At 35.8% G+C, this 22,969-nt stretch overlaps 1 protein-coding gene across 5 annotated transcripts in view; it reads left to right on the top strand.

The window, feature by feature from the left end:
- CTNNA3 (catenin alpha 3) overlaps nucleotides 1-22,969 on the top strand; it is a 1,922,060-nt gene that overhangs the window by 1,001,653 nt on the left and 897,438 nt on the right. For all 5 annotated transcript variants that reach the window (XM_061405110.1, XM_061405112.1, XM_061405111.1 and 2 more), the window contains 2 exons: nucleotides 66-146; nucleotides 11,285-11,437. In XM_061405110.1, the coding sequence (XP_061261094.1) occupies nucleotides 66-146; nucleotides 11,285-11,437 (234 nt within the window). The remainder of the gene's footprint in view (nucleotides 1-65; nucleotides 147-11,284; nucleotides 11,438-22,969) is intronic.

The raw sequence follows: 22,969 nt of genomic DNA, 5'->3' as shown, positions 1-22,969 counted from the left end.
GATTGCTAAGTGATAAAGAGTAATTCAATACCATTGCTTATGCCTTTTTTTTTTCTCCCTTGCAGACTGGAAAAAAGGAAAGGAGTAATACCCTCAATATGGCAATAGAAAACATGTGTAAGAAGACAAGAGACCTTCGCAGACAGGTGAGTGAAGAGAAAGATATGGAGACAAACACCAAGTAGAAGGAACCTTTTTTTTTTTTTTTTTTAAATTAATTTAGAACACAGAGCAAGAACAGTGAATATATACTTTCCACATTTACATAACTCACCCATTTTTGTGGCAAATATAAAGTAGAAAAAGTGACAATATCAGGCAGGGTTACATTCAAATACTGGCCCTGCTGTCATCAGTTATGAGATCTCAGGAACAGATTTCACCTTTCTAAGCCTCTCCAGACCCAGAAAATGAAATTAATAATACATGATAGGGCTATGAGGTTGAAATGAAATGCCTCCAAGTGCCTGGTACATAGTAAATTTTTAGAGACTGTTGGTAAATTGATTATATTAGATTAAAAACTGAGTTTATTATCCAAATGCTTAGAGGAAACAGCTAGTCCTTTGGAGACCCTGCCAATTTCCCCTTCTAAGTCTTCAGGATGCTTCAGAAATTAGTTCCTGTTTAAGGCTCCTTTTAACCTTAGGTTATCAGGAACATAGGATTAGAAAGGATTTATTAAGTATAACAGTATGCCACAAGTTATATTTTTTTCCTCCAGAAATATGAAGACTTAGCTATTTTTAAAGACTTTTGCTTTCTGTTCCTTTCCACTAGTTAATAACTGGAGTTCTTTTGCACATACAGCTTTATCTTGGTCACCATTAACTTATAAAAGAAGGGTAAAAACTTTTCACCCATAAGCTTTTAATACAATATATTATTGTGGTTTAGTGGGCAAGATTTAGTAAAATGGCCTGAACAATTTGGAAATAGAACAAATAGGGATTTGTTAATATTTGTTAATATTACCTCAACCAGGTAATATTTGCTGTGTAAAAGCACAATTTTGAAGGCTGGGGAAATTCCAGTTTTTCAACTTTTTGACCTGAATGCAAATCCTTTTTCTACTATCAGCACTTAAAATCATGGAATGTTTAAGAGCTGAAAGGAACTTAGCACAACCTGTCTTAAGATGCAGATGAGAAAGCAGGCTATTATGGTGAGGCAACCTTCCTGAGGAAGGAGCACTGAACCAATACACAGCCATAACCTACACCCAACTCAGGAATTCTCACCCTCCACGACTCTCCTCCTGGTTAGTTGTGTAATTTTCATTCTCTACCTTCATGATTCTACCCCATCTGCTCTTCCCAGAACTTGAAAAAGTTGTTACTATGAGCTATTAACAACTGTGTCTTTCATTCCGGTATCTCTGGACTGCCTTCAACAATGTTATGCACAAAGAATTGATGTACATTTATACCTCCAAAGCTTTTGGAATCATTATTTCTCTTAAAAAAAAAAAAAAAGTTAAGATAAAGCAATCCTTTGTGTGTAGGATTACCAGATTTAGCAAATCAAAGTACAGGATGCCCAGTTAAATTTGAATTTCAGATTAACAGCAAACAAATATTGCATGGGAACATAATTGTATATATATTTTTAAAAAGCTGTGTTTATCTGAAATTCAAATTTAACCAGAAATCTTATATTGTGTCTCAAAATCATACTTTGATTTCAACCCCACATCATCAGTGAGATAGGGAAAGAGCGTGGGGGTTATTCATACTTCATAGTAAGAGGATGTAATAGTAGGCTAATAGAGAACTGCTATGTCTCAGAGTTATGGACATTTCCTGTGGTTTCACAGGTCCACATCTTATTATTATTATTATTTTGGTTAATATTGCTGTTTAACAAAGCACCACAAATAATAGCAGCCACGTTATTGTTTCATGATTCCATGGGTTGGCTGGGTGGGAATGTCAGGGGGTCCATTTCTATAGCATTTTCACTTGCAGTCTGCCATGTACTGGTAGTTAAAATGATTTCTGGATTCAGGGCTCAGTATTTGAGACATCAGTGCTTCTTCTTTTTCCCTCTCTCCATGTGGTGTCTAATCTCCTAAGTCCCCATTCATGTGGCTTCTCTCTCTAGCAGGGAAGTCTGGATTTCTTACATATTGGTTCAAGGATCCAAGAGAAGAAAGATGGAAGTTGCAGGCCCTCTTAATGCCTGAGCTCGAAAGTCACCAGGATATTGTTTCCTCCACATTCTATTGATCAGAATACTACAAATTGTGTTCTAGGTCGTCAGGGACAAGCAAAAACATCCTCTTATGGGAAAAGTGGAGTGTGTATATAGGAAGATGGAATTGTTAGGAGCTGTCTTTGGAGACATTCATGGTCTTCAATGTGAGTTGAGGCAGTTGTATGATTTTTTTCTCAGTATCCTTGCTTGCCTCCCAAAGAACTTCATTTTCCATCGTGATGTTTATGCTTGTGGCAATAATAAAAGCTAAGCAACATGAGTCATCTCCACCTCTTCTTCTTGCAAAATTTGTTAAGCAGTTGGTTTTAAGCATCTTCTATATACTTTTCACACAGGAGGGAGAAAGCCCCTACCCTTACAATGTTTTTCTTCAGAATATTTAATATTCTTGTTCTAGATCTGTGGGTTTTTGTTTGTTTGTTTGTTTTTAGTTAAAAAAAAATAAAGCCCATCTCTCTGCTGATTCATCTGAATTCATTTGTTTACCCATAACCTGTCCATTGACGATACAGAAACATTTTAGCTCAGAGAATCAATGTCATCTGCAGTGAATGAGATAGATTGCTTAGACATAGCTGGGAAGAAGCAGATTATACATTTTGGGGTAACATAGATAAATGTCTTACATGTGACTTATTGTTCTTTTGTTTCAAATAAATAATTTGTCTTTTCTTGCTCTGTGACTTCATTGGTTATTGTACTAGAGAACAAAGGAAAAAGTCATAGGCATTGTGTTTTAGCTTCTCTGTAATGTGGCCCCAACTTAATTCTCATAATTCTTAATGTTCCTTCTCCTTTTGCTTTCTTCCTTAGTTTTTCCTCCTCACCATACCAGCACATTAACCTTTTCTCTGGATGGTGTACTTACTCATCACCAAACTTCCCAGCACTTCCATCTCTACCTACAGACACATACACATCTTTGTAAATGCGGATTGTTTAACTGGGTGCCTGACTTGCTCTGCTTATCCCCTACACAACTGCTAATTGATTGAGAATGTTTAAAACTAATATAAATGCTATTTCTGCCATGAAACCCTTGCCATTTTTATCAGCTAGAATTCCTCTTTTTTTCTTCCTGGAGTGCTTATAGCATTGATAGTTGTTTTAAAGCAATAACAATATTCTGTTTGTGTTTCTCTTATTTAGTGGCTTTTTCTTCACAATGGATTTTGAATCCTTAAAATGATAGTTATAACAGCATCTCTCATTTAGCAAATGCTTTCCATAGCTCTCTAACCACTCTAGTACTTACATTATTGGATTTTATCCCTAAAAAAATAAACAATGCCATAGTATTACTATCTCAATCCCTCAGGTGAGTCAGTTTACCCAGCAAAAGGTAGAGCCGAGGTTTCAGCCCACGTCCATCTAATCCCAGACCAAATTTGTGACCACTGTTTCAGGGGCCAGGGTTAATGGCCTTTTGATTGTCAGAACTTTTAGTACATAATACACTGATTTACTATTATAATATTTTTTCTTCCTTAGTATGTATTTTACACGTTTTTACATTTCAATTTTCTTCTTTTAATTTCTTTTCTCCTTTATTTGAGCTCTGCATACATATTGAAATTCTATATAAGGAAGTTTTTTTTAAACCTTCTTTACTTCATTAAAAAAACTAAATCAAATCTACTCCACTTCTACTGAATTGTGCAGAGTGAAACAGATACTGGATTTCACCAAAGGTGGATTATTTTTTCATGTATTAATATATTGAGAAATAACTGTTTCATTAATGCAAAAATAAAGACAAGATATGTCGAATAAAATAGGGTTCTAGTGAAAACAAACAAAACAGTTTGATTGATTCTATAGTTGCTGAATTTTTGAACTGCTATAGTCATCTCTTCTCCTTGTTGGGAGTTCAGTTCAGCTCAGTCACTCAGTTGTTCTGTTTGCGACCCCATGGACTGCAGCACGCCAGGCTTCCCTGTCCATTACCAACTCCCAGAGCCTACTCAAACTCATGTCCATAGAGTTGGTGATGCCATCCAACCATCTCATCCTCTGTCGTCCCCTTCTCCTGCTACCCTCAATCTTTCCCTGCATCAGGATTTTTTGTAATGAGTCAGTTTTTTGCATCAGGTGACCAAAGTATTGGAGTTTCAGCTTCAGCATCAGTCCTTCCAATGAATATTCAGGACTGATTTCCTTTAGGATGGACTGGTTGGATCTCCTTGCAGTCCAAGGGACTCTCAAGAGGCTTCTCCAACACCACAGTTCAAAAGCATCAGTTCTTCAATGCTCAGCTTCTTTATAGTCAAACTCTCACATCCATACATGACTACTGGAAAAAACCATAGCTTTGACAGACGGACCTTTGTTGGCAAAGTAATATCTCTGCTTTTTAATATTCTGTCTAGGTTGGTCATAACTTTTCTTAAAAGGAACATGCATCTTTTAATTTCATGGCTGCAGTCACCATCTGCAGTGATTTTGGAGCCCAAAAGTTAGTCTGTCACTGTTTCCATTGTTTCCACATCTATTTGCCATGAAGTGATGGGAGTGGGTGCCATGATCTTAGTTTTCTGAATGTTGAGTTTTAAGCAGACTGTTTCACTTTCCTTTTTCACTTTCATCAAGAGGCTCTTTAGTTCCTCTTCAACATTCTGCCATAAGGGTGGTGTCATCTGTGTATTGGAGGTTATTAATATTTCTCCCAGAAATCTTGATTCCAGTTTGTGCTTCATCCAGCCCAGCATTTCTCATGATGTACTCTGCATATAAATTAAATAAGCAGGGTGACAATATACAGCCTTGATGTACTCCTTTCCCAATTTGGAACCAGTCTGTTGTTCCATATCCGGTTCTTACTGTTGCTTCTTGACCTGCATACAGATTTCTCAGGAGACAGCTCAAGTGGTCTGGTATTCCCATCTCTTTTAGAATTTTGTTGGGAATACCAGGGCCTACTCATAAAAATATATGTAGGTTCTTATACCTCCTCCTTATCATTCTCTTCATCAAATAATAAGTATCCATAAGAAACACATCTCATTAAGCTGACACAGAGTGTATATTCTGAATTAATTATTGCATTATTATTATATAACATAGTTCCTATGTTAATTGAGTTTAAAAGTCATATTTTGCTACTTGACTTAAAATGACATTCATGTACACAGATATAAGTTTTATGGTTTCCTGAGGATGATTCTTTTCTAAAACATTTTCTTTTCTTTTCAATCCTCTTCTACTCACAATTTTTCTCATCCCTTATTTGGTAGGGCTGTGAGTGTGTGCAGGGTTTTCTTACAGTTTTAAGACATAGCTCCCACTTTTGGGTTTCCATTGTAGAGAAATATAGTATTTTATTTGAGATCTCATACCATTTACATCAGTGGGAAATAGAAAAATTGATGTCTCAAAGCCTTTTATTAAACTGTAGTGAGAAAAGGTAGAAAACCCCTCAATTTAGTTTTGTGCCTGGCAGGTTTCATTTCTGACCACAAACAGATATTTACTGAAAACTAACTCCTATTGTCCTCTCACTAACTTCATATTTAAGTGCTATGGCTTCTAAGATTGTCCTATTTTCACACTGGCTTGTTGGATTCTTCTTTAAAGTTTTTTCACCCAAATGAAAGGAATGAATTGTTTCACTCGGTAGGAAAATAGTATAGAAATAAACAAGATAGATCCTACTTAGTTATTACACATGGATATTGATGACTGTACAATTTCAATGAAAAAATTTCCTATAAATATGTCAGAACATATAAAGGAAATTTCTTATCATAGCTTTCAGTGTCTTCCATAGCTTGTCCCATGTTCATTTATAGTTTTATCTCATGTCCTCTTTCACAGCTAGCCATAATACAGGAGATGGCAGAATTAAACTGAGTGTTTTGCAAAAAGTGGCAAAGTGTGATCATTAATGGGCAGTTATGTAAGACATCAGAGTCTGTTACTTGCTATGTGAGCAAACAGCACTAACACCAGATGCATGAGTCCACTTTGTATTGGATTCTCCTGAAAGCAGATCCAAAGACTGAGGCCTTTATTCAGGTCATGTATTTGAGAGGTAATTACTAGCAGCAAGTGTAAAAGAACCTCAAGCATAAAAGAACAGGCAGGAAAGGAGGAACCAATATATTATTGAGGTTGTCACTATAGGCATCAGTTGCTTAAGGACGTCTGAGAAGGGACAGAATGTCTCCCAGAATTGTCTTATCAGTAGATGGAAGCTCAGAATTTTATCCAGTAGCTCCCATCCCCATTGGATGAGGGTCACTTCTAGTGGTGTTGAGTTTCCAGAACTTGCAGGCTATTTGTGCTTGACCTGAGAATCTCCTAGAGACTTGGAGCAGGCCCTGAGAAGGAATAACAGAATGAAGCATGGAATACACTTGAGGTGGGATGTCTTTGGAGGACATAGAACTGTCCCCAGGAATAACAGCTGGAATCAGAGACTGGTCCAGTGGTGAGATGTGAAGCACCAAAGGCCTCTAATGTAGTCTGTAATCATAGCTATGAATGTGAGGGTAAATGATCAGAAATTAGTAAGAGAGATGATCTGGTGAGAAAAGGGTGGGTCGGTTGCATTAATTGTGCTGTTTGTTGTTTGCGTGGGGTGAAGGTGCTTTCGAAAAAGATGTCCCCCTGCCTGCTGACTGCGTGCTATACCTTAAGGGTATCTCTCACGTCTAACACAAATCACCATTTTCCGGCCATTTCCTTCTGTCATCTTTTAATCTTTCAGTCTGAATTTTGTTCTTTTTACCTCAAATACCTTTCACTATTTCCATTCTGCCTAAGGAAATCCTATTTCAATCTTTAGCACCATATTCCAGTCACATCAGATGCTTGTGATTCGGGAGGATCTATTTTCTTTGCTCGTGATAATCTCTATTCCTAGAATATGATGTTTGCCAGCTCCAACTCTTAACATCATAATCAGTTTTTAAAATGAATTATATATGTCACATCCTTATAGAAACCTCCTTAACCATGGCAGTCAATTGTTTTTTATTTGTTTGCACTTCCTGTAAGATACTCATCAATCTCTGTCTCACTTCCTCCCTAAGTTACCCCATCTCAGTCATTCTAGTATTCCCCAAATTGCCTCAAATGGTGCTTTGCCCTTAGATAGATAACTCAAGATGAATTTGTTACATTGAATGAATATACAAATACTGAAGTTTCGTTTTGCTCATTATGCATGGTAATATCTTGTATCAGGTAATTTTAGCCATTTTCCAACAGAATCATGAAAACATTGGCACAGAACTTATTTGAAAGCATATTTTCCAGTTCTGTCTTGTTCTACTGAATATAATATGTGGTACCCTTTTTCTCATTTATCATATTATGTAGTTAGCAACATGACTTAGAAAAAAAGCAAAAAATGTGTTCTGAAGTAACAGAACCGGACATGGAACAACGGACAGGTTCCAAATTGGAAAAGGAGCACATCAAGGCTGTATATTGTCGTGCTGCTTATTTAACTTATATGCAGAGTACATGTGAAATGCTGGGCTGGGTGAAGCACAAGTTAGAGTCAAGATTGCAGAAAGAAATATCAGTAACCTTAGTTATGCAGATGACACCACCCTTATGGCAGAAAGCGAAGAGGAACTAACAGCCTCTTGATGAAAATGAAAGAGGAGAGTGAAAAGGCTGGCTTAAAACTCAACATTCAAAAAACTAAGATCATGGCATCCAGTCCCATTACTTCATGGCAAATAGATGGAGCAACAATGAAAACAGTGACAGATTTTATTATCCTGGGGTCCAAAATCACTGCAGATAGTGACTGCAGCCATGAAGTTAAAACTCTTGCTCCTTGGAAGAAAAGTTGTGACAAACCTAGATAGTGTATTAAGAAGCAGAGACATACTTTGCCAACAAAGGTCTGTAGAGTCAAAGCTATAGTTTTTCCAAAACTATATAGTCATGTGAGATGTTGGACCATAAAGAAGGCTGAACATTAAAGAATTGATGCTTTTGAACTGTGGTGTTGGAGAAGACTCTTGAGAGTCCCTTGGACTGCAAGGAGAACAAACCTGTCAGTCCTAAAGGAAATCAACCCTGAATATTCATTAGAAAGACAGATGCTGAAGCTGCAATACTCTGGCCACCTGATGCACAGAGTTGACTCATTGGAAAAGCCCCTGATGCTGGGAATCATTGATTGCAGAAGGAGAAGGGAACAACAGAAGACAAGATGGTTGGATGGCATCACTGACTCAGTGGATGTGAGTTTGAGAAAACTCCGGGAGATGGTGAGGGATAGGGAAACCTGGGCTGCGGCAGTCCATGTGGTGGCAAAGAGTCAGACATGACTAAGTCACTGAACAACAACAAATTTGGTTTAGTCTAAAAAAATTAATCAAAGAATTTATTATTTAATTAATAGTAAATCAGCTATATATCAAACTGCAACTCTATAGATATTTTAATATTTGTATATGAGGTGCTGGATGGAATGAGTAGCAGAGGAAATTAGTTGGAAACTTGAAGAAACAATAATGAAAAAAGGACAGGGGAGTAAATATCTTTAAAATGAAGGAAAGACAGTGTGGTACCACTGAGGAAAGATGCAGACCAGAGCAAATATATCCGTCCTGGAAGGAGATTGCTGTAGTTATTCAAGTATTTACATAGATTGGCACAATCTAAGACAACAGTTATTTGTATTACTATCAATTTTTATATGGTAATACATCAAAATGTAATTTTTTAAAGCATAGGAGGACAATCTCAGTCTGACTTTCCGAGTTTAGTTGTAGATAAGAACACACATCAAAGTCTTTTATATGAGAAACAATCCCTCTTTAAACCTGTCTCAATGTAGTTAATACCAAGTCTTATTGCTTTATGTGACAATCAAATTACTAGAAACAGGAGTTTATTCCATCTCCACGTCTTCACTCCCATTCACTCTTCCAACCAGAGCAATAGGGTTCCTGTTTCCACTTTCCCCTAAAACTTAATAATCTAGTGGTCAAATCCCATCGAGAAGTCTTGGTTCTTTTAATTTAACTTATCTTTAAAATACAATTCTGAACCGTTTTATCTTCTTGAAATTCCTGTCAGTCTCTTGATTTTCCTTTATTATAATATTTAATGGCACTGTCTCCTCCATTAGATTATCAGGAATCCTGTGTTTCCAACTTGACATTTCTCACAATATCTAGTTCTTGGTAGAAATTCAGGGGAAATGTGTTCAGAAATACTTGTTGAATTGAATGAAATCAAATACATAGAAAAAGAGATTCAACATATCTATAATGTAGGTATTACAGTTGTGTTTGGTAGGATAAGTTCATTTGTAGGGCATTGAAACAAATTTATTTGAAAGTATCCCTTTTGACTGTTGATCATTTAATCTGTGTTGCATGGCCATCATCTCAGTCTCTTTTTAAGGTCCTACTCTTTCATCTATCCAACATGCCCATATTACTCATAAGTGGTAATATTTTCTAAGATTTTATTCACGGACATCTCACTGTGAATGTCCCTCTATATCATTCTGTTCACCTCCTTGGTTTGAATTACCTACCATATGTATGCTGGCTTTCAATCCCGTATCTTTAGTGCAAATCTTCTCTTGGCCCTCCTTCTATATGTTAATGAAAGAAAAAAAGGATAAAAGGAAGAGAAGGTCATTGAAAATAACTCCACCTCTGAGAGATTTCTTCTACTTTTCTCTTACGTATGTAGAACTAATGCACCTTATAGTTGCCAGCTAACTCCTAACTTATCTGTTGTCTGACTCCACTGGTCTACTGTTTGTGGACATCAAACAGCTCATTCACTTAAGGTCTTTCCCTCTCCTGGAAACACTTAGCACTCTACACCCTGTGGAAGTAACTGCTCAGTAAATGTTAATTAGTTGCCGTTAGTGATTTACTTGTCTGCATGCTAAGCAGAATCTTTCCTTGGGGATATTCCTATTGCCTTTGTGAAATTGTTGATAGCCATAAAATTTCACAGTTCTTCTGAGAAAGCACCACTATCTTAGATGAAGGTATTTTCTGCCCCCAAATCTATAACTATTATGGATATATCCTATCATTGCTAAAGGAAGAGAGACAGTGTTTTGTTTTGTTTTTCCATGTAGCTACATCATTCAACCTTTTGAAAGTATATTAATTCTCATGTAATCCAAAACTAGAATAAATATCTCCTGGTTTTAAAATATATACTAAAATGTAGTTTTCACAGAAGGCAAATTACAGATTCTGTCTGATAGCTATTCATATCTTTGTTTTATTACATAGGTTATTAAATTAAGTGAAGGAATTGACCAAAAACTTTGGACCTATTCATACTCATTGCCATTGTTAATGAAACATTCAAGATATTGTGATCCTTAAAAACTCAATATTATATAAATATAATGCATTATTTTTCCAACTTAGTTTTAAATTTCAGAAAATATCTGCTGAGTAGAATAATTGCCTGATTGTCATTTATAAGCTTACACATAATTTAATTTAAAAGAATTAATTGTAGCAGAATGCTATACTTGTTTAATAATTTAAGGTGTGAGGGCAAGAACAATTAATGCAAACAAAGAAAATTGGACATCAAAACTCATTTATTATTCTCCTTGCTCTATTAATCTGTTATCAACTGGCATAATCAGTGATCTAACTTGGTTTAATTACCTTGAAGTCTACAATTTAGCTAATCAAAATTTATCATGAGTTCTTCCTACAAGGCAGAAAACATTTTATAATTTTGTAATTATGAAAATACATGCTGAACCATGTTGTTTGTACACATGCATAAACATTATAAGAGTGCAATTTCTTTGAGGGAAAAATGGAGTACTGTCACTTATAATTTGACCTCTAGGCTAAGTACAGTTTAAGAAAAAAATAGTAATTTTTGAGAGCAAGAAAGCTATTGCTCAATAATTTTTTTTCTCGGATATTTACCTTGTTTCAGCTTTGTAAGTGACATTCATACACAGTCTTAAATATTATGATTTTAAAAGACTGTGCAAAAATATATAAAAGGAATTTTATAATTACTGAGATTGTAAAAATATGAAATAATATGAACCATTTCCTGGGGCGGAAAAAAAACTGAATGTTTTACTTCTCCTCAGCTCCGTAAGGCTATCATAGATCATGTGTCAGACTCCTTTTTGGATACAACAGTCCCACTTCTGGTTCTCATTGAAGCTGCCAAGAATGGCCGGGAAAAGGAAATAAAAGAATATGCTGCAATATTCCGTGAACACACCAGCAGGCTTGTAGAGGTAAGTGCGCTGGAATTATAACTACTCTAAATCCAGGAGAATAGGGCTCTCATTCTGCATTTATAGCTGAACTGAGCTCAAATACAAACTTTTGACCATTTACAGCAACTCCTATGAATGAAACAGAGATGGGCCAAAGTAATATGAAGGTATGTATCTCAAATTGTATGAACTATTCCCATTGGCTTGGAAAGGAACATTTTATAAATTAGAAAGAATTGTGAAAATATGATGAATATATTTTCTTAATACATTTTCTTTTCAGAGCTACACACACATGCACACAAAATCTGGTTAAACATGGCTTTTATCATTACAAATATTTTCTTCATATTCTACTTTAAAAGTATTAGATGCTCTCTCATGCCATTTTATTGTTTCTCATCTTTTCATTATTATGTTACTCCTCAGCCTTTCAAATCATATTCAACTATGAAACATGATTGTAGAATGTAGGATATACAGGGATAGAGAAACCCAGAGTAATTAAGTAGAGGTAGTGGATTGGTCCATGTCCCAGTAGAGGAGAAGCAAGAGGAGATGATTATAAAACTATAATCCTCTTCTGCTTGAAAACTGGAGACATACCCCATGTTTTGGGAGGTGGGTTGGCATATGAAGGAGCTATGAAGTGCTGGGAAATTCCTAGAAGACAGATAATGAAATCTGCCATACTGTGGGCATCAGTATTGCAGTCACTGTATAAGAGAAAGTCGAGTGGAAGAATGCCCAACTCCAGTAAAAAAGTGAGAGTACTCACAAGCCCAGGAACCAGTGGCAGAAAGGGGGAAATGTGGTTGGACTGATTCTCATACTGAACTAGTACCTGTTAGTATGACTCTACCAGTTGATTTTGGCTTGTGTCTAGACTCATTGTCAGTGCCCATGCTGTGCTGATTATTAAATGTTTTGATTGCCAGAACCTTCCCATATACGCCATGAACTCTGTGGTGGAACATGTGTTTGGGGGCCCAAATTGCTTATCAAATTTGTATTAGAAATAGTCACCACTTGAATTAGAAACACAGCATTCTACACAATATTTACGAAGGTGAAAGACTTTCCCAACATTTTTAATGTGGATCTGCTGGGAAGGAAGTTTCCATGTAACCAGCACTTCCACTATAAACGTTCTGCACCCCAATCCTCACATTTAGACAATGAGAGGAGTGGATAAATAGGTGGTTACTAAGAAAATTTCAGCCCTAAAACTGCCTTACCTCCAACTTTGAAATGTTTGAAGCTCCCAAGAATTCTATGAGAACAGGGCAACTGATATAATTCCCATTGGCCTTATGTGGAAATGACGTACAAAACCCAGACCGAGCTAATGAAGAGTCAAAGCTGAGTTCCAGGTTTGCTTGCATTTAACTAATCCAGTCAATTGCTTATTATTTATTTATATATTCCTTCTTGTACTCATTCCTCAAATATTTATTAACTATTCCCACAGGAAAATGTTAAAAATTAAAAGAGAGCAGAACAGAAGGAGCAAGTCATTAAAGGCACCAAACTAAATGCTGTCCCTATGAATCATAAACCTTTTGTCTAGAAATGTGTTTTCTAAGCTGAAGGAACACTAAATTATGAAAGTAACTTTTTAGTGAAAAATTCAGAGTAAAAGTTGGTTTCTGCTAATATTTCATCCTTACTTCTATTTTCAGTTTAGTTTCTAATGAGACATAAATCTCTTAAGGTGCTCGATGAAGGACTCCTTGATCACACAGTTTTGGGGAAAAAAGTTCTATTTGTCTTTGTGGAGATTTTACATTTCTGAAAAATCCAGATATAAAGAGATCTCTTTAAGTTAAATTTTCCCCAAATCAATTTACCTAAAGTACTCTTTCTTTCATAAAACTTATTAGAAAAATGCTGCCTTCCAGGACCCTTGAGAATACTACCTTAATTTTATTACAAAATGATAGTTTATTATTCTGTAGATAGAGCTCTAAGAATCTATTTTAAATTTTTAAGGATTTTGAAAATTCTATATTTAATGTGAATATGAAACAATAACAGATTTTTGAAATTTTGAGTTACTGAGGGATGGAGAATGGGTCTTATTCAACTATCTTTGTTCCCTTAGCACATTGTAATGAGGTTATGTTGGCTTTGGAATGTTTCAGTTCTCATTCTGTTATTACCTAGAAACTTGCCTTCAGTTCCAATAAGTTTTTACTACTTAACAAACATCCTCAAACTTACTGCTTTAAAACAGTAATTTATTATTTACGATTATTCTCTTATTGATTTGCTTGTTGACTGGGCAGTTCTTATGTAGGGTCTCTCATGTTCTTGTTGTCAACTGTTGATTGGAGATGAAGCCTTTCAAAGGTTTAACTAGGCTAGACCTCCAAGATGGTCCATTCACAAGTTTGAAAGTGCATGCTATCTGTCAGCTGGGAGCTTAGCTGTGGTTGTTGACTGGAGCACAAACCAATATATAGCTTTTCCATGTGGCTTCAGCGTCTTGCAGCATAATTTCTAGGTTCTGAGATGAGAAGTCCCAAGGGCAAGTCAGAAACAGGAAGTAGAGCTGACATTCCCTTAATGTCTGGGCCCAGAAGTTGATAGAGTGCAGTTTCCACTGTAGTTTATTGACTGAAGCAGTCACAGGGCCTGACCAAACACAAGGGGATAGGAGGGGGCATGAGACTCCACCTCTGGCTGGAAGGAGTAGCAGAATATTTGTGACCACCTTTAGTCTACACTTCTCTCCTCAGGGCTTCATTTGCTTCAGCTGTAAAGTGAGGGTTAAACAAGATAACCACCAAGGTCACTACCAGTTTCTAAAACTGTAAGATCTGACACATTACAAGAGACACTCTTACCTTTCTAAGAGATAAAGACATAGAAGAAAATGAAAATGGTTTTTAAGTGTACTGCTTGAACACTGGATTGTATATATCAAGGAGTTGGAGGGGGAGGAAGGAGCACTGCATTTATCTCCTGGGAAAATTCTTTTTTTGAAAGGAGCTGTCTAACCAAAGCAACAGAGAAAATCATCATTAATTTACTACAAACATTGAGACAGAAGTGTCTGGGACAGAGTCTGAGTACATAAGACAGCTCAAATATATCATTTTCAGAGGATATTGTGAGTTCACTTTGTATAGATTGCTTACCAGTCTTACCACCTCCTTTTTCCTTACCACTGCCCCTATACAGACATGCACACATACCCATCTTATTTCCAAGCTGGGGTATCTGACATAGCAGGGCAAAAGTCTTAGAATCTAAATGACTTCAGGAAAAAAACTATTTTCAGTCTGTCTGGGTTTTGATACCTCAACTCTGTCAGAGAAATCTGCAATCTAAACGTGAACTTGTTGAGGGAAGTCTTAAATGTGAAGAAAAAAAAGTCCATTTTTAAAGAATTCCTGTCAGATCTTTGGAGAAAAACTCCATGCTGTTTAAAGGAATGCTTTAGATAATGGTTAACTATGAAAGGAATAGTAAAAATGTAGAACTGAACACAAAGGAAAAAAAACCACAAAATGGTAAGAAATTCTATGGGAAATATGTGGAAAACAAAAAATATTCAGAGCATTGGATAAAGAAATAGGAATGAGAAGCAGACTGACCAATGAATTAGGCCTAAACATTCTCATTCTCTAGTGAAGTCATGTCTATTTTATTATTTAGTAAGTTTCATTTCAGTTCAGTCGCTCATTCGTGTCCGACTCTTTGCGAGCCCATGAATCGCAGCACGCCAGGCCTCCCTGTCCATCACCATCTCCTGGAGTTCACTCAAACTCATGTCCATTGAGTCGGTGATGCCATTCAGCTATCTCATCCTCTGTCGTCCCCTTTTCCTCCTGCCCCCAATCCCTCCCAGCATCAGAGTCTTTTCCAATGGGTCAACTCTTCACATGAGATGATGTCTTAGGGCACCATTAACTCTACTGGCTGCCACCAATCATACTATTAAACAGGAAGTTTAAAATACTAATTTTACTTTAAAAATAAAAATATTCAGTAATTCTTGAGAGTAAGGATTTTATTTCTTATTGCTTTAAACCTCCTCTAATAGCAAAGTCTATAAGCTAGTTCTCAATATATCTTGTCTTGAATGAAGAAACACATTCCTAACACCAATGCAGTCTTCTTTCTCTATAAAAAGTTGACTGAAGAGTTCCAGTAACTGGACTTGAGATATATGCCTGATCCCAATTATTTAGTAGCATCCCTTTCTACTCTATTGTACAAGGATGCTTTAAAATAATACTTCACAGTGATAATAGCCAGTGCCTTTGCTAATAATTATCAAAACCAGACATTAGAAACCATGCTCCAGATCTCCTTCAGAAGGAATTTATAGCAATTTGATAACATCATTTAAGACTTTTGTCCACTTCAGAGATACAGTTTGTAACTTTAATGTGATAATATAACTATTATTCAAAACCATACTATTATATATTAAATAAAGGCATTGTTTTTATAATGGCTATTATTTAATATTTCTCTAAAATTAAATCTTAAAAATTCCACCATTATTTTTTTTTTGGTTGTATTACTATTTGTTTTCAGCAAGTAAATCATGCTGAACACTACATTTGCTACCAATTGAATGGTAAAATCTCCTGTTTGTTCCATGGATATTATCATGTTAATTATTATTAAGCATGACAGTGTTAATAATCTAGGCCTAAAAATTTCCTGTGAATTAGTGAAGTTTCTTTATGTGAAAAGCCAGCTTCGTCAGTGCTTTGACTTATTCATCAAAAATTCATCTGTCTTGATGTACCTTATTTTAGTAAGTCATGGGAGCCTTTCATCAAAAAGGAAAAAGTGGGTGGACATTTAATTATAATACTTCCCTCCAACCTACAAAGCTGATTGTTCCCACTCACAAAATGGCAAGCCAGATTTAGCAAAGTCCCAGTGCCAAGAGAGAAGACTTTAGAGGGGACTCTTGCTGTTTGCAAGAAGTGCTCGTTGCTATCAGCTCTACTAATATTGTTGCATTTTGACAGAATGCTGTTCAAATGTCATACAATGCTTTAACTGATCATCTGTTATAAAATAAGGATATGTTTGGATATAAATAAATCAGGCTTTTAGAGTCCTATCCCATTCTTCCTCCTTTCCACCCCTCAAGAAGAAAAGAAAAAGAACAAACTGATATTTACACTTGTACACAAACTAACAACTGTTCTCAGTGAGCATCTTGGCAGCTCTCCTCTTTTGGTGGTGAGGGGATATTATAGCTAAGTCAGAAATGTTTTTGCTTATATAGAATAGAGCACACAGGTGTGACTGCCCACTCCCTGGAGTAGAAACTGCTCAGCATTGTAACCTTCTTTTAGCTACACTTGATTTTTGAAAGCCTATCCTGAAATCATGGTGAGTGACCTTTCCATATTTTAGAGATTTCTTTATTAATTTTCTATTATTGATCTTTGGAATATAGGGAAAGGTTAGACAATTAGAGATAAGTCATAGACTTTCCATAACAAATACAGGTATTTTTGAATGGAATACAGTGTTTTGGAATTAAAAGGAGAAAGAAAATTATGTGAGATTAGTTTGGAAATTCAACATGAAGTTAGCAATATTTACATAAAGCCTTGAAAACTAGTCAGGATTTGGATTTGAAAAACTAGAACTCTGAGTGGAGATACGGCATAAATAAAGGCACAATTCTCATCCCTGTGTTGAAGAATATAGTAGAAATGAAATCTAGATTGTTAAACTGGTAGTGGAAAGTGAGTTAGTGGTAGTTCATGAATAGCCTTGAATATTTGAATGCCAGGGTGAAGAAATTAGATTCCATGCTATAGAACTGGATCCAGCAAGTTGCTTGTCACCAGGGGAGGCTCTAAAGGGAAGTCATATTGTATAGGGGCAATTTTTCATCCAAACTTAAAAATTTCTACCCTTAATAATTGATTCAAATCTCATGAACATAAACTGTCATTTAAAAATGACTGCATCTAAAACCTAATTTATTATCATACATTAAAGAGAAAGAAGAAACTTAGTTGTTTGATGAAATTGGAACAGACAAGCAAATATCTCAGGACTTTTAATGGTATCCAATAGAAATAGAAGCCCGGCCACATACATAATTTTAAATTTCCCAGTAGGCATTCTAAAAATAAACAGGTAAACTAATTTTAATGATGCTGTATTTAATCCAGCACAGTCAAAATATTATTATTTTGATATGTAATTAATATAAAAAACTATTGATGAGACATCTTTTTTGTACTACGTCTTAGAAATCTGGTGTATATTTACACTTAAGGCCTGTCTTTACTAGCCATATAATAAGGGTAGTAAAACATTCAATAAATCATTGTTGAGTTAATTAGTGTATAAAAAAGTAGTTGAAAGTCCATTAATCCTAGGAAATCTGTAAAGATTGTAACAGTATGACTTACTAGTAAAAAGTGGAATATGAAGACTTTCTTGATGTTCTTTGGAAAGTTGCTCAGTATCTCATATCTGACCTGTGAAAGGCATTCAGTTCAGTTCAGTTGCTCAGTTGTGTCCTACTCTTTGTGACTACAAGGACTGCAGCATGCCAGGCTTCCCTGTCCATCACCAACTCACAGAGTTTACTCAAACTCATGTCCGTAGTGTCGGTGATACCATCCGACCATCTCATCCTCTGTCGTCCCCTTCTCCTCCTGCCTTCTATCTTGCCCAGCATCAGGGTCTTTTCCAGTTAGTTAGCTCTTAATATTAGGTGGTCAAAGTGTTGGAGTTTTAGCTTCAACATCAGTCCTTCCAATGAATATTCAGGACTGATTTCCTTTAGGATGGACTGGTTGGATCTCTTTGCAGTCCAAGGGACTCTCAAGAGGCTTCTCCAACACCACAGTTCAAAAGCATCAGTTCTTCAATGCTCAGCTTCTTTATAGTCAAACTCTCACATCCATACATGACCACTGGAAAAACCATAGTGTTGACTAGATAGACCATTGTTGGCAAAGTAATATCTTAGCTTTTTCATATGCTGTCTAGGTTGGTCATAGCTTTTATCCCAAGGAGCAAGTGTCTTTTAATTTCATGGCTGCAATCACCATCTGCAGTGATTTTGAGCCCCCCAAAATAAAGTCTGTCACTGTTTCCATTGTTTTCCCATCTATTTGCCATAAAGTGATGGGACCGGATGCCTTGATCTTAGTTTTCTGAATGTTGAGTTTTAAGCCAACTTTTTCACTCTCCTCTTTCACTTTCATCAAGAGGCTTTTTAGTTTCTCTTCACTTTCTGCCATAAGGGTGGTGTCATCTGCATATATGAGGTTATTAATATTAATATTAATATTAAAATCAGGCAATCTTGATTCCAGCTTGTGCTTCATCCAGCCCAGCATTTCTCATAATGCACTCTGCATATAAGTTAAATAAGCAGGGTGACAATATATAGCCTTGATGTACTTCTTTCCCAATTTGGAACCAGTCTGTTATTCCATGTCCAGTTCTAACTGTTGCTTCCTGACCTGCATACAGATTTCTCAAGAGGCAGATCAGGTGGTCTGGAATTCCCATCTCTTTCAGAATTTTCCACATTTTGTGATCCACACAGTCAAAGGCTTTGTCGTAGTCAATGAAGCAGAAGTAGATGTTTTTCTGGTATTCTCTTGCTTTTTCAGTGATCCAAGAGATGTTGGCAGTTTGATCTCTGATTCCTCTGCTTTTTCTAAATCCCACTTGAACATCTGGAAGTTCACAGTTTACATACTGTTGAAGTCTGTCTTGGAAAATTTTGAGCATTACTTTGCTAGCATGTGAGATGAGTGCAATTGTGCGGTAGTTTGAGTGTTCTTTGGCATTGCCTTTCTTTGGGATTGGAGTGAAAACTGATCTTTTCCAGTCCTGTGGCCACTGCCGAGTTTTCCAAATTTGCTGGCATATGGAGTGCAGCACTTTTACAGCATCATCTTTTAGGATTTGAAATAGCTCAACTGGAATTCCATCACCTCCACTAGCTTTGTTCCTAGTGATGCTTCCTAAGGCCGACTTGACTTCACATTCCAGGATGTCTGGCTCTAGGTGAATGATCACACCATCATGGTTATGTGGGTCATGAAGATCTTTTTTGGATAATTCTTCTGTGTATACTTGCCGCCTCTTCTTAATATCCTCTGTTTCTGTTAGGTCCATACAATTTCTGTCTTTTATTGTGCCCATCTTTGCAGGAAATGTTCCTTTGATATCTCTAATTTTCTTGAAGAGATCTCTAGTCTTTCCCATTCTATTGTTTTCCTCTATTTTTTTGCATTGAACTCTGAAAAAGGCTTTCTTATTTCTCGTTCCTATTCTTTGGAACTCTGCATTCGAATGACATGCCCCATTGTAAAGTGAAGATAATAGTAAGATTGAAAAGGTTGACACATTAAAATGCCACATAATGTGGACAGTATTATTTGGTGTCTTCTTCCCTTTCCTCTCTTTGACGTTTTTTTTTTTTTTTTTCCCCAAAAAATCTTATCTGGAAAGAGCTTACTTGAATCTCCAAAATCCCGATGAGCAATGAAAATTTCCTTTTAGAAAATTCATTGTATAAGGTAATTTCAAATATACTGTAGTTGTTGAATGTTTGTGTACAACTTCCAGATACAGATATGAGTGTTTTTCAGGAATATTAACAGGCGAAAAAATAGGCATGTGCAAATATATCTTGTGTTGAAATTGTGTACTCAATATTTTGGTGTAAAATTAATTAATACAAAACTTCTCTGAAACTGAAAACTTACGCATATTACTCTCCATGACTCTATTTGGCCAAAAGTTAACAAGCAAACTTGCTGACAATTACTGATGAATAATCTGAGACCTAGAAGCCACCAAAATTTTCTTTTTTTTGAATCAACAGTCTGATTATGCAAGTTGGAGATAACCTGTTTCTTTTAATCAATTCACTATTCCACTCAATTAAAAAGAAATAGAGAGAGTCCCTACAATGTGATCTATAGAGGTCATTTATACAGATTCCTGCTGTTTAAAACTGGTTTCATTTTTATCTTGTGTGTTTTAAAATGTATGGGTTTGACTCACCTGCTTAGGTGACTTTAGCAAATTAATTAGCCTCTATGGAATTCAATTTAATTATCCATAGATGCAAAACAAAGGATTAAATAATCTTTTACTGACATTTAAAATTCTAGAAACCAGAAAGAAGAGGTTTTTTTTGTCTGTTTGTTTTTTATGCATAGATAACTTGGATGAAGTTAAATAAAGTATTGGAAGGGTGGTTATTTTATAGATTTCATAGGATGCAAGTTACTTTTTTTTTTAGTAATAACAAGAGAAAAAAAAAGAGAAGAAAATAAAGAAAAATAAATTATATTAGTAATCTGTACCAACGTCATGCAAAGCACTTTATACTCATTACCTTATATTAATGCTGACAATATGATTGAGAGAGATATTTTATTACCATTTTGCTGATAAGGAAACTTAGCTGGAAGAAATGAAGCAACTAGCCTAATATCACACATCTAATAAATGGCAGAGTAGGGAATCAACTTGGTTTTATCAATGGCAGGGATTAAAGGAATAAAGGTAGCACAATAAATCTAAAAATAGAAAGTGAACCCAAGTTTTACTCATTTAATTCCTTGATGGTGAGAGCAGAAACCCTTCTGAATGCCTTTCAGATGAGAGACCTGCCAGTAAGTGGATCAAGTTGCAAAAGTTCCAAGAGTTGATTTCATTTTTTTTTTCCCTAAGAATCTCTAATCTTATTCCACCTTCCTTAGCTAGAGAAGCAGAAAGTCAGAAGCACACGTTTACACTCGTGAAATACTTCTGCATTCAGGTGTTCTTCATAACTCTTGGTTAACTATTTAGCTTTGTGGTTAGTCCAGGATATAAGACCTAAATGAGATCACTACAAGTAGTTCATCTGTAAGGTGATTTTCCAGAACTTGAAATATATTTTGACTTATAATCAGTGTTATTTACACTGTTTAGCATTCTTAGTCCACAAAAGTCTATTAAATTAAAACTTGCAGAGCACTGTATTAGAAGTACTCTTCCTAACCTAAATATGCATTTAGAAGTGCCCGCTTTACTTAGTCCCTTTACAGCCTTGTGGTGCAGAGCATCGCTAAGGTAGGGGCAGAAAATTCAAATGTTTACAGTAGAGGACAAGTTAGTAATGAATGTAATGATTCCGTGGGATGGGCGTCTGATGAAATGGAGGAGATAAACAATGTAAATGACTGGCTTCACTCATCTTTGGTCAGGTATTGCTATGCATAAATGCAGACCCTGGATTCTGACATTATAATTTTTTAAAAGAACCGTTAAATACAGATTTTAATGTAAAATTCTTTATTTCTAGGTGTAGACAACTGAATCACTTTAAAACAAAATTAAAGCAAAACTAGAATTTCATCATTTGTGCCAATACATAATGCCAGAGACCAGTAGATTTTCAGTCTCTGCTACAAGGTCAAGTTTTGAAAGACAAGCTTTAGCAAGATGTATTTTTGTAGGAAATGTAGATAATATCTAGAGAATGTCCTGATGTTAATAATTGGGTGTTGAAGCTAGGTAGTAAAATATGGAAAGAAGTTGGTTTAGGGAAGTGGGTTCATTTCAATTTTCTTTCCTCTAGTAGTTAACCTTTGAAATAGGAGGTAAATTGAAAAGGGTTAAGAGCTCAGACAAGATAAGATTTCCTCTTATCATCTCTGTTGCTTGGAAGCAATTCTAGGGTAGAAATGGGGAGACATAAAGGGGGATCTTGCCAAAGGGCATTTCATATGTTTGTTAAACTCAGTTAAAGCTATAACTTGTGTATGTTCAAAACATTCCTTTTATAAGAAATCAGTTAGCCTGACACTTTCTGCAAAAGGAAGTGTTATATTTGATGCTTTTTAAAAAATGCTCCCATTACTGAAAATTGAGTCAAATTTACTTTGCATTCCTTTGATCACTTTGTCTATAATATAAGGAACATGAAAAGAGACTTGGGTTTTCTAAATCATTCTTTGACAGTTTTGTGAAATTATGCATGGAGTTCCAAAAGAAAAGCAGAACATCTTTAGAGGGTTTGAATTTTGTGGTTTGAATCAGTCTGTTAAATGACTGCTACAAATTCTCTTTCTCCTTCCCCCATCTTTCTTTCACTTAAACTCTCCTTCTCACTCTTTCACTACAACTATAGCTATAGTCAAATTATTATTCATTGTGTCAAAGGAGAACATCTAGTTGTTTTAATTTTCCTTTGCTAGCAACATCATGTCTAAAGAGTTGGCATTATGTTTGCAAAAAGATCTATCCTCAGACAAGTATTTTTTAAGGCATGAGCTGTGCTGGTGCTGGGGGTTCAATCACAGAGAGAAAAAGATAGACTTTGCTCTATTGGAGCTTATGGTCAAGGAGGCAGTAAATGGTAATTGTGTATGGTTGTGATAAATTATGTAGGTGAACTACTGGGTTCTATGAGGACATTTATGGTTATTGGGTAGGTTTAGGATAAAACATTACATTTTTGGAGAACTGACTTCTAAGCTGTCAACATAAAAGGATTTTTTGTCTAAAAGTCAGATTAGGGGCTTCCCTGGT

Source organism: Bos javanicus, chromosome 28 (genome assembly GCF_032452875.1).
Source record: "Bos javanicus breed banteng chromosome 28, ARS-OSU_banteng_1.0, whole genome shotgun sequence".
Lineage (NCBI taxonomy): Eukaryota > Metazoa > Chordata > Mammalia > Artiodactyla > Bovidae > Bos > Bos javanicus.
Note: the sequence above shows the minus strand (reverse complement) of the source record. Positions and strands in the feature narration are given on the sequence as shown.